This window comes from Protopterus annectens, chromosome 1.part1, assembly GCF_019279795.1.
Source record: "Protopterus annectens isolate FY-2018-M chromosome 1.part1, PAN1.0, whole genome shotgun sequence".
Lineage (NCBI taxonomy): Eukaryota > Metazoa > Chordata > Ceratodontiformes > Protopteridae > Protopterus > Protopterus annectens.
Genome location: NC_056726.1, coordinates 638,436,317 through 638,449,032, shown reverse-complemented (window position 1 = coordinate 638,449,032; position 12,716 = coordinate 638,436,317). Strand labels below are relative to the sequence as shown.

General features: G+C 38.0%; 1 protein-coding gene across 1 annotated transcript in view; it reads left to right on the top strand.

Annotated features, from left to right (window-relative positions):
• The window catches only part of ITGA1 (integrin subunit alpha 1), a 2,125,719-nt gene that overhangs the window by 1,677,125 nt on the left and 435,878 nt on the right, over positions 1-12,716 (top strand). Inside the window, exon 19 of the mRNA XM_044077325.1 lies at positions 2,962-3,047. Within this exon, the coding sequence (XP_043933260.1) occupies positions 2,962-3,047 (86 nt within the window). The remainder of the gene's footprint in view (positions 1-2,961; positions 3,048-12,716) is intronic.

Below are 12,716 nucleotides of genomic sequence, written 5' to 3'. Positions count from 1 at the left end.
TGCCCAGAGTTAGTTGCACTTGGATAATCTCAGATGCATTATGCTGAGCAACTAGCCTGGAGCTGTGGATATCCTTAATGAATATGGACACGCCTCCGCCTTTAGTGTTTCGGTCCAGGTTAGGTGGCCAAAAGGTGTGGTATGAATTATAGCCTGGTAATGCAGGGGTGCTCTCTGGAGCCTTGAACCAGGTCTCTGTCACTGCACAGATGTCCATGTTCTCCATTTTAAGGAGTGCCTCAAGTGAATGCATTTTGAGGTTTAGACTTCTAGCATTGAGTAGCATTACCCTCAGATTTTGCTTGCTTAAACCTGTTAAGGTGGTGAATTTGTCATTTGAACCTTGCCTAAAAACGGGTGGCAAGAGCCTTAGAAATTATCCGGAATCCCAAGGGCGACAGGTGCAGGCCATCTCTGGCAAAGCATCATGATCTGTCGATCATGTCATCCCAGGCAGACAGATACTGGATCCCCTTAGAATGACACCAGAAGCTTTGCCCGTTGTTGAAGTCAATCATTTTGTCCTTGTACTGTGGTATCATTCTGGGTGATGGCAGGATGCTACTCAGGGCTAGGGTCATACCTGCCTGGGCTACAAGATTGGAGATCTCCTCCATGACTCTTTTCATGTAGTCCAGGGAGGTATGTCTCAGGTCATGCACACCAACATGGACAATGACAGAGTCATATTTGTACTTGTTGTGGAGTGACCTGACTGCTTGTGTTATGTGGCTGATCCTGGCACCAGACAGGCAGCTGACAGTAACTTTCCCCTTGTCTAGCCTGGTGAGTGGAACATCAGTGTGCCTGACTATAGAGTCACCTATGACTAGAGTGTTGGGTACGTTGTTATGCCTTATGGGCTGTGGTTGAGTGGCACACTGAGTTTGTGGGCTATGTGTCATTTGGGTTGTGTTGGGGGGTGGAGGTTGCTTGAGCAGATTTTTATTGAGAGCCTCCGCAAATGTAGGTGTGTGTTTCAAGTTTCTATGTGTGCATTTTGGTAGTGTAGGTTTTGATGTATGAGGTACGGGCAGCATAGGAAACACATTTCAGCAGGCTGTCAGCACTGCCTAGTAAAATCCAGTAGTTGCTTATATAAGCAATAAGCAACAAGTCAAGGCCCAATTCCTCATGGCACAGCACCAGAACTTAATGGTGATGTAAACTGCAAAGCTAATATTTGCTGCAAAAATACTGTGTTAATGCATAGTGTATTGTTAGTGGGGAGCATGTTAAACAAATGAAAAAATAACTAGCTATTATCCACTTTTTGGTTTTGCAGATATATCTGTGATTTGTTATTGTTGGCCAACTCATGTTTTTTGGATTGTCATTTTATTATGCTGCTTGTGAATGATGATTAGCATTCTCTGTAGAGTATTCAATGCATTTTTCTAGAATTTCTAGATAAAATTTCCTACATGCTTTTCATGGTGAGAAGTATATCTCTGCTGTCACGTGGAATCTTATGACACGTGATGTCATCTGGCCTGGTGCATCTTTTATCTTTACTCCTACCAGGCTTTCATTGTCTTTCACCTTCTACAATGCTCTTTTGCAGTCTGCAGCAAAGAAGTACTTCATAGAGCTCTTTGTGTCTAATATTCTGTTCTTGTCCCTGGTGGCAGCACTTACTTGACAGTGTGAAGGAACATTCCAATATGTGCACTAGAAAAAAAGCTATTCCTTATCAGTAATTACCCATCTGTCACTACAGTGCTTGTTACAGCACTGCTTCCTCTTGGTTGTGACAGCCCTTGTTGTATAACCTTCCCTTCCCTTCTTATTTTATTACTATTCGTTGACCACGTGCATGCGTAGCTTTCTGCGTTGCTGTCATTTTTATAACTTGTACTTATTGGCTTTCACCTTGATCTCCTGTTAGTACCTTTTCCTTTTTTCCCTGTCTGTGCTGCATAGATTGTTGTGTTAAGCAGTGACTCGACTGCACAAGCACTGATGCATTTTATCAGCCATCTGTTGTCATCTTTCTGCCATTCTTATGACAACTGGAAGAGGGGGTCAACTGTTCTCTGCCAGTAACAACATATATAACAAACAACTAAGATGAAAGCAAGCAGCAGGGACTGCATAAGAAAAATTATGTCTGAAGTTGATAGCTAATTACTATGTCCTTGTGGGAACAAAAGAAAGAAAAAGAGAGAGATGTCATTGTACTTTAAGGGATATTTCATGATTAGTGTTGTTTAATTGTTGCTTGATTATGCAGTCAGCAATGGCTCCAAGAGGTATGCAATACAAGTGTTTTGTGTACCATAGGTAGAGCCCCAATTTCTACTTTGTAAATACCATATGGCTGGACTTCTTTCTTAACGTCACCTAATTAATACATTATACGCAACATCTCTTATTTCAGCTAATCATAGTACATATGAGTCAGTGCTTGCTCTTCATTTTGTGGCCGTTGTGCCACTATACAACATTTGTGTTGCTCTCTGATTAATGTACCATAGTCACATTCCTTAGTTTACTTGTAACTTCCATGTCATATGGCAATATCACCAGTGTCACCTAATTAATGCATTATGAGCAGTTTCTACCATTCCATTGTGTATGTGATTTTGCTTAGGATAGGTCACAGGCATAATCTGGTTTATTGTATTATAGGCAGGGTAAATACTGTCATTTGATTTGTGCATTGTAGGCAGGGTCCCACATGCTTTATTGTGCAGCACCTCTTTAGTTCACAGTCGATGCGATCTTCCTAGTTTACTGTGTAATGACAGTCATCAAGCAGAGCCATTGCTAACACCAGAGTTCTGCACCATGGGCATATCTTGTTCTACAACAGAGAAGTCATTTTGTACTTGAGCAGGATCATCACTGTCACCTGATTAGCATACAACTGGTGTATATTTTAAGATAACCAAATTATTGGATATTTTCCTATAGCTTTGATACTTCAGAATGTAACTCTGTGTCACTTCCTGTTTTCAGATCTCCTTTGCAATGAAGTGTGGAAACAAAGATAATTGTGTAACAGATCTGAAGTTACAAGCAATGTACAGCCCTGAAAAAATAAGGTAAGGCATGGCATATTTTCTTTATAAATTCATGCTTTGGTATAGCATGCATAAGCCTTTCCTGGGCTTGGGCATTCCTTCTTTGTTATTAGGTTGCTTATTCTAGTTATACCATGTTTATTTAATGAAATCGTTAACTGATAACTTGACAGCATATTTATCTATGGTGCGCGAGTCAAATACAAACCTAGATGTCTCTCCTAGCAGTATGTTACTGATATTCATTATCTTCTCTGAGGAAAGGTGTACCTTCCCCATTTCTTAGATTTACCCCATTCTACCCAGTGTGTTTTACCCTTATATAGCTCACCACCAGTATACTTTGTCCTCTCCTCCCTTCTTTTTCAAGGAAAGGTGTTCAGGTACTGAAACCGTTTCCTACATTCCCAACATTAAGTCAATACATTTCCTCACACTGTTTGTGATATAGTCATGTCTTTTACTGATGATATCATCACAAATGCACATACACCTCTTACACACTACCACCATGTATAAATTGCTAAGTAACTCTGTTTCTTTCAAGTCACACATTTATTCACTATGCAGAATTCAGTCGGCTTAAATATTTTTTCCCTAGACCAGTTGAAACTCTCTTTTCTCTTGAAGTGACTTCTTCTGTCACACAATATGTAAGCAGAGACTGGTAGATACTGACAGAAGGCCACAGGGTAAAACATGTTAGAAGATTGTTGTCTTAACATTTTCTGATACAGTATCTGGCAGTTACTGATAATCATTTCACTAATGTTAATGCATACAAGTACCTGGCTTACATTTCTTACCACCATAGCACAGCATCATATGTATGTATTTGTACATTATATTTCTGTATTGCTGAACAATATCAGTAGAGAGCATCACGTGGGCTTATGTGCACTTCATTGTGGGATGTTCTGATGGACAGCTTTTCATCAAGGACTTCACATTGCGTTTCCTCTACCCTCAGTTAGTTAGGCTTCACACAGAGCACTCCTACTTGTTTTTTTGCCACATTTTCTCCACTAGAGTGACCATGAATTTGGTTTGTGTATGTATGTATGTGTGTATATGTATACATATACACACACACACACACACATATATATATATATATATATATATATATATATATATATATATATATATATATATACGGGTCTACTTCAAAATATCTAAAACCCATAACATCTAATTTCATAACATTGAGACCAGAACATCTAAAACCCAAAACATCTAAAACCCATAACATCAAATTTCATGACATCTAACAGTACAAATCACAAGAAAATAACATCCCCTCCACAAATAATGACATCAAACTACCAAACACACTTTTTACTACTATGTTTATGCAGGGGGGAAAGCTCCCCTGCAGCCCCAATGTGAGGGACTCTGCCACCTCCCCAACTCCAAGATCGCACTACAGTGGGAAAAAGTTAATTTCCTAACCCCACTGTATCAAGCCCCCCCTGCAGAAATGTAGTAAAAAGTGTGTTTGGTAGTTTGGTGTCGTTATATCTGGAGGGGATGTTATTTTCTTGTAATCTGTAGACTAGTGTTAGATGTTATGAAATTCAATGTTATGGGTTTTAGATGTTCTGGTCTCAATGTTATGAAATTAGATGTTATGAGTTTTAGATGTTTTGAAGGGGACCCATATATATATATATATATATATATATATATATATATATGGATTCACTTCATAATCTTGAAATAATGAAATCTCGAATTTCAGTTTTTCAAGACCATGAAATTGAATCCACACAACACCGAAATACCAAAAACTGCGAAGCCTAAACTGCGAAATTCAAAACACCTAAAACACAGCACACACCACACCACACATATATCACAACACCCACATCACAACATAAACAAACAAAACAACACACATACACAAACCTACAACACAAATAAGCAGGGGGGGCAAGCTCCCCTGCACTCCCCATGTGGGGGGGGTCACACCCCCTACTTATATATACTAACTCCGAGATCGTACAAACAGTAAACAAAAGCAAACACACACACACACACACACACACACACACACACACACACAAACACATTCTACAGTCCCTCACACACACATCACACCTATCAGCACACTCACATACACTCAAACTCCCACCAAAAACCATTACAAAACACTTACTTACCTGACATAACACCTAAATCCACACACGGTACTGCACTCCATCCACATACAATCCCGATCATTATGTAACATAAAGCCATAACCATGAATTTGAGATATTCGAATTCGCAATTATGCACTTTCGCTATTTTCAAACTTCGACATTATAGTCTCGAGATACTGAAATTCGACATTTCAGTATTTCTAGATTATAAAGTGTTTCTATATATATATATATATATATATATATATATATATATATATATGTGTGTGTGTGCGTGTGTGTGTGTATGTGTGTGTGTGTGTGTGTGTGTGTGTGTGTGTGTGTGTGCGTGTGTGTGTGCACATGATCAATGACTGAACCTTACAGAGCTATACCATCAAAAGGGCAAACCATGATGATTCGACTTTTTGGATTTTGCGCTTCAGGACGATCTGTGTTTTCACAGTTTGATGAATACGTGTCGACGTTTCTGTATTCGGGTAAGTGGACCTTCGCAATTTTAATAGGGAACCGATCAAACACAAGGAAACCATATTTGAGGATTAGGTATACCCACTGTATTGCATGGTATATAATGTTACAGTTTTCTGGATTCTGTTTTTCACTTGTGATCATGTTCATGTTTCTGCTTCTGTGAAGCTTAGCTTACGAAAGGTTTTAATTATTAAATGTGATTGTTTTTTTTCCCCTCAAAGATAGTATATGTTTATTTGATTGCCCATTTGCTAATTTTGTCTATTTATTTATTTATTTAGTTTATTTATTTATTTATATGCATATATGTATTTATGTGATTACAATTTTAATACAATGTACAGATTTTGAAGGGGTATAGAAAGGGATAGAAATGAAAGAAAGAAAAACGTGAATCATAGGTGATCTGATGATGTCTAAGTAAGAATTCAAACATATAAAGAATTTTTTAAATACAAGAACTTCTGTTTGTGGACAAATAGCCAAAGACTGAAGACAGAAAATATGTTGCCTTTATCAATGTACTAATCGCTATGACCTGCAGTCAAATAAGAAATATCATGTATCCAGAGAAATAAATAAAAAGCGCACACGGTTGGTATGTGGATGTCATGCACATAACTTGTAATTCAGTATGTGATTGAGATGAGAAAATTAGTCCAGAATTGTAATTATTACAGTATATTCAGCATATGTTGAGATAGCATGTGAGGAATACATTTTTATTTCATTTAAACATTTTTAATAAACTCATTAAAGAGTCCAGAAGTGCACACAATTTGCAAGTAAGACCAACTGCATTGGTTACACAACAGTGCTCTAGAACAGAGATGGGAAGGGCATGTTTCCAAGAGAAAGAAAGCCTGCAGTTAATGCTTCTAACAATAATTTTGGAAAACAACACATCCACTGGCTATGGACTGTATCATAAAGATGAGCACAGTCTGAAAGCTTGACGGAAAAAGAAAACATTTTAGTAAAGTAAACATTTAGAAGATGTTTCATAATCATTTGAAATGTAAGAACTCTGATTGCCAAGTCCAGAAATATAGAGACTGAAAGACCAAAAAACAGATTACATATCTGTTGCTCTCCTACTTTGGACACAATAGAAGAGTCTTCATGGGTTCTGTTCAAGCAGCTTTATTTTATACAAACACATCACGATAGAAGTTTACAGACTTTAACTTTAGTAACATATACAAACTAACTACTGCAATCATACATGCTCACTCTCTGGCTGCACTCTCAAAATGGCACGTGCCTGGCATTTATATGTGCATGCTCCATCTTTGACATGCTTCTTAAAGACAGAGCACACAGCATGTGCACTCTGATCTACAATATACTAAGCCTGAAACTGACATTTCTTGAACTATTCCCTTTTCTCTGAAGTATGATGATCTCAGAGTTGGTATAAATAAGTTCAGGTTAGCAAATTATTTTATTTATCCTTTGTTGATCGGGTTAGTTCTACTACCCTAGTAGTCTCTTTTCAAGAGAGGCCTAAGGTAGTATCTATATTACTAGGTGAAAGTTTGCCAGGGCATCAGGAAATTTCCCTACTTTTTTCAGTCAGTGCTATGGGATCTTTTACATCCACCTAAGCTACCACCAACTCAAGCATATAAGGCCTCAGTTTAATAATCTCATCCATAGGATGAGATGACTCTCATGAATGCAGCACCCTCCTTATGCCACACTGCAGTGTCAGTAATTAACCTACCTGAGGTGGGAATAGAACTCATAGCCTTCTGCACCAAAGGTGAGTATGCTAGCTGCTGTACCACTGATACTGTCATAATTGGCATACTTTTGTGGTTGACAAATTGTATAGAAAACTTTCATAGGAGAGCCTGTAAAATAATGGGTGTCAGTGATGTAAATATTATTTTTAAAAAACAAAAGAAAGCCATATCTTTGACAGTAGTTTAAAATGCTGCACCCAGCTTGCAAGATGCTACCTAAAATAATCTTTTAGATGAAGAAAAATAAACTAAATAAGTTCTGTAAATGAAGTTATCAGGGCCAAAGTTAGCTATGTGTACAAAATAGGCAAAAAATAAAAGAGACTTGAAAGAAAAATTATAACCTGTGAAATATCTAAAATTGACTGACATTACTGACATTTAAGCCCTATGTAAATATTAAGCAATGTACAGACTGCAAATTCTTTTATCCAAGCACATTCTTTGAGACAGTGAAAGACTTTTTTTTGCAATACTGGAAGGGATGAGAAATTTTCAAAATTACATATTAACTTTATTTTTTCAAAAATGGTTTTAGAAATTCTTGCCCTTAAAACCTTAAAAACAAGCTTTTTTATACAACAACTTTCCTTTCTGATTGTTGTTTACACCTGTTATTTCAGAGAGCTTCAAAAGTCACTTTGGAGGTATGCCAAATGCTGCAGTTTATTTCTGATAAGCTTTTTGTTATGGCCACACTACAGGAACATTTTGAGAACTTAGAGGAAATACTGATAAAATTGTAGGATGCAAATTCACATTTTTAGAGAAATACATGTGTTTTTTAAACAGAATGGCTATATTTGCAACTTGTGGTAAATGTCTATGATTTATGGCCTACCTGTAGGGCCTGAAGTAAATAAAGGACCAAGAAAGGGAGGAGCATTGATGCTATTTCTTCCTCTGTGGAACAAATTTCAGTGATGTTGCAATTTAAAACATCTATAAATCTGATAAAATAAGCATACTCAAAACTACAATGACGGTACTACAGATCTGTTCAAGATTTTGATTAGGAATTAGTTGATACTATAATGCAGTTACCTTTATAAAACTAAGAAGTTTTAGGTTTTTTATAGACTAACTGGGTCACAATGACCTTTTTATTTTTGTAACAAAAGTTAGGTTGTATTTTATCAGTAATCATTAACTATCTGTTAGTTGTGCTGGAAAATAAGAACTTTTTTATAGAAAACTGACAATGATATCAGACCGAGCATCAGCCTTGCCAGTACCTAATCCAGTGGTAGAAGAACATGGTGGCATGCATGATCTTTAACTGTACATTGACTTAGAAAAGAGTTTCAGTCTGGTCATAGAACTAAGAACCCTTAACATATACAGAAATTACAGAAAGGAAGAAGATCTCTGTTTGGCTTGCCAAGTGACCATAGTTGTTTTATGGAAAGGCACGTTAGACATATGGACCTATGTGTGACTTAATGAATTGCTATCACATTACATCCTCCTCAGAAATGTTTGAAAATCTCAAGTTTTATCAAAAACAGCAGCTGCAAGAAATTTCCTTGTGCTGCTGTGTAATTATGCTAGAAACGTATATTTCCTTAGGCATGCAATCTCAAGGGGTTGCATATTTATATTTTCCCTCATTTGCATGCATAGAACAAAAGGAAAAAAAAACTTTAAACAGTGCTGGTCAGAAGCAGTGCGCCAATACACACAGGCCTGACTCAGGATAGTAAGATAAGACGTGGCATAAGAAATTAACCATATATAGCAAGAAACTCTTTGGCAAGTTTTCAGAGTTACTCTCAGAAACTGAAGTTGCATTTTATACATGAGCAGGAAAGATGAGAAACATATTCCAAGTAAGAAGAAAATGTTCCAGAGTGACATAAAGTAATTTAACAAAAATCACATATTTAGATAGAAGCACCTAAGTGGCATCAATTCAAGGACGCCCAAATCTTGTTGACTAGCCAATCAGAATTAGCAGCAAGTTTAAAGGGATACTTTACGTCAATTTCTTCCATTGAAGCAGTCAAAGAAGCTGCAGTGATGGACCTGGATTAGTCAAGACAAACAGTGGTGTAGAAGGTATATTTCTCAAGGAAAATGGAGAAACAAAATTACCAGAATAAGCTGCACAGATCAGCAGGTTTAATACAAGAAACAGAAAAAAAAACTTATGTGGCAGCAGTAAGCAGTGACAGAATTAGAGGACAGTCTTCTACAAGGACAAAAAATCATAGTGTAAGAAGTGAAAGAATAATATATTGTGTTCATGTAATTCATTATTTACTGAGAATAAAATTTAAGTTTAAGCAATGTCCATTTAAATAGTTTGTAAAACATGCATTAAAAAGCACAAAGTCCATGCTTACACATATACTGTGTTGGCATGAATTTCAAACTGAAATATTTTTTTTCTCAATTTTTTTTTATTTTCAATTAAAATAACATTTACATAATATTTTTAAATATCATTTAAAACAACTATACACAATATTTACAACAGCCTGACTTTCAATTATATACACTGTATGTTATTAAATATAGAAGTAACAGATCAGTTATCAGGGATACAATATTGATTACTGCAGAGTGTCCAACAAAGATATAACGTTCTTCCAAGGATTATTTACCAATGGCCTGGAATAGATTCGTAGTTCTTTGATTTTTATTTCCATCGATGCAGTTGTCTTCAGTAAAGTGTAGAAATTGAAATATTTTGTTGTATTACAGAATTGTTAATACAACGGGAATACCAAGTCTTTGGGAGTCAGGTGATTAATTTGATGTGATTATTTATTCTATCATAAATGACAGCTGTTCTTTCAGAAAATTTAAAGTAAAGAATATCAGTTTGTCTATGAATAGTACAAGGTAAAATGCATTATCATTATGGTGCATTGAATGACATCAGCTATGCAACTTTGGATATGCAGATAAAACAAGAAAAATGCCATGCTTGCCATAATTTGTGATCAAAACTATTAACATTTATTATTATGTTATATCTGAAGAAATGTATAATACATACCATCAGTGTAGTAAATGTAAAACTTATAATATGATATTCGGTACCATAGGTTCGTAAGTTCATAGGTAGGTACTAGGCTATCTGCCCGAGGGCATTTATAAGCCTAACCAGAGTGTGTCGGCTTTCGCTGCCCCATTGATTAATTAACTGAGCCTCTGTCAAGCAGAGCCAATGAAGTGATCCCAGGGGTGTACTTTCTGTTACCCATCCACTCGTCAAGGCTTCTCTTGAAGAGTGTTAGTGAGGGACTCTGCCTAATGTAGTTAGGAATTTTGTTCCAAAGCATGGGGAGTCTCTGTGACAGGAATTGATCCCTCCAGCATGTTCTATTTATTGTTGTGGCGAGGTTTAGCTCACTAGAGCACGTGGCTCGCAGTGACTTGGATTTCTTTAGGTGGAGCATTTCCATCAATTCTGAGTTGGACATGGCTTTGTAAGTCAGGCAGAGATCACCTCTGAGTAAGCAATATGCCACTGAGTACAGCCGGAGTTTTTTCAAGTTGGGCTGCATAGGACATATGTTTGAGGCCAGTAATCCTCTTGGTGAGGTGCTTTTGTGGTCTTTCAAGCTGTTGGAAGTGTCTTGTGAGGTACATCCCAAATTGGGCATTGTACTCTATGATGGGTCTGATGAGTGACGAGTAGACTGGCACTATAACCTCTTTATTTCTAGATGCGAACACCTTAGTAATTAGATGGTCCACATAGAAGGATTTCCTAACTACTTTGGCAATATGATTGTCAAAGGAGAGATTACTATCTACCTGGGTCCCCAGATCTCTTATTACCTCTTCTGTATTAAGGGGGATGCCGCCTATGTGGTAATTTGTGGGTGTTTTGTTTTTCCCAAACGAGATGACTATGCATTTTTTGGCATTTAGCTTGAGGCCATGACTTTGACACCAGGTGTCTGTCTCAGTAAGGCCTTTTTGGAGGATGCCCGTGTCAGCCGGAGAGTCAGTTATAGCTCCTAGTTTGCAGTCATCGGCGAACTTGGTTATCCATTGTCCTCCTGTGTTTGCCTGTACTTCTGAGAAATATATGCCAAACAGTAGGGGTCCCAGAACTGAGCCTTGCGGGACACCACTTGTGACTGGTTTAGAGTCAGACCTGGAGCCCGCTATTCTTACCATGTCAGTTCTGTCTGTAAGCCAGTTGGCAACCCATCTTGTGACGTAGAGGTTTATGTTCAGGCTGGTGAGTTTTTCTATAATACCCGAGTGAGGAATGGTGTTGAACGCCTTGGCGAGATCAAGGTAGGCTGTGTGAACCACCTTTCCCTCATCTATGGCCTTGGTAACTCGAAGAAGTCGACCAGGTTTAGTAGGCATGATCTGCCCTTAACAAAGCCGAACTGGGTCGGGTCAAGTGTTTGGAGGTTCCCAATGTCTTTGTTAATGAGTTCCATGATGATGCGCTCCATAGCCTTGGAGACAGGGCTAGTCAGGCTTATGGGGCGATAGTTACCAGGGTCAGTTGTGGCTCCTCCTTTGTGGAGTGGAATAACCATTGCTGTGCGCCATTCTATGGGCATGTAACCTGTGGAGAGGCTGAGGTTGAACAGTGTGTTTAGTTGGGGGGTTAGTTCATTCTGTAGTTCGTGCAAGACGCAGCCTGGGACACCATCTGGCCCCATTGATGCTGTGTTTTTGGCTTTTGAAAGGGTTGTTTTCACCTGTGCTTCTGTGATTTCTGGAACACTACACTTTTCCGGCATTGCTGTGGACCCTTTTGAAGGTGAGAGGGAGGTGAAGTTTGCACTGAATTTATCTGCCAGTATGTTGGCAATATCAGTAGGTTCAGTATATTTTGTGCTATTATGCACTATCTCAGAGCATATCTGCGAGTTGCCACTTAGATTCTTGACAAAGCTAAAGAAGGCTTTGTGGTTATCTTTTGAATCCTTGGCTATTTATCTTTCAAAGTTAGCCTTGGATGATTTTATCAGGGACCTTAGTTTCTTACTGATACTGATCAGGGATGTCTTTCCTTCTTGGGATTTGCTTTTTTTTTGAACTAGTTTCCTCCTTTTGTTGTATAACCTGTTTATGGCAGGGGTCCACCAGACTGGTTTCCTTCTCTTAGGGGAGTGAGTCTTGGTTTTGCTATGGATGGCAAGATCCATGCATCCTTGTAGGTGCTCATAGAGTGCAATTGTAAAGGATTCTGCATCTTGGGCAGTGTTATACTTTAGCGTGGTGGCTGTGAAACTTACCACCTCTGCCTTAAGTAAGGTGAAGTTTGCTTTAGAAAAGTTTTTCACTGTGGTTTCCTTTGTTGGGGGTGGTGGTGGGGTGTGGACATCCAGGGTGATTAGTTT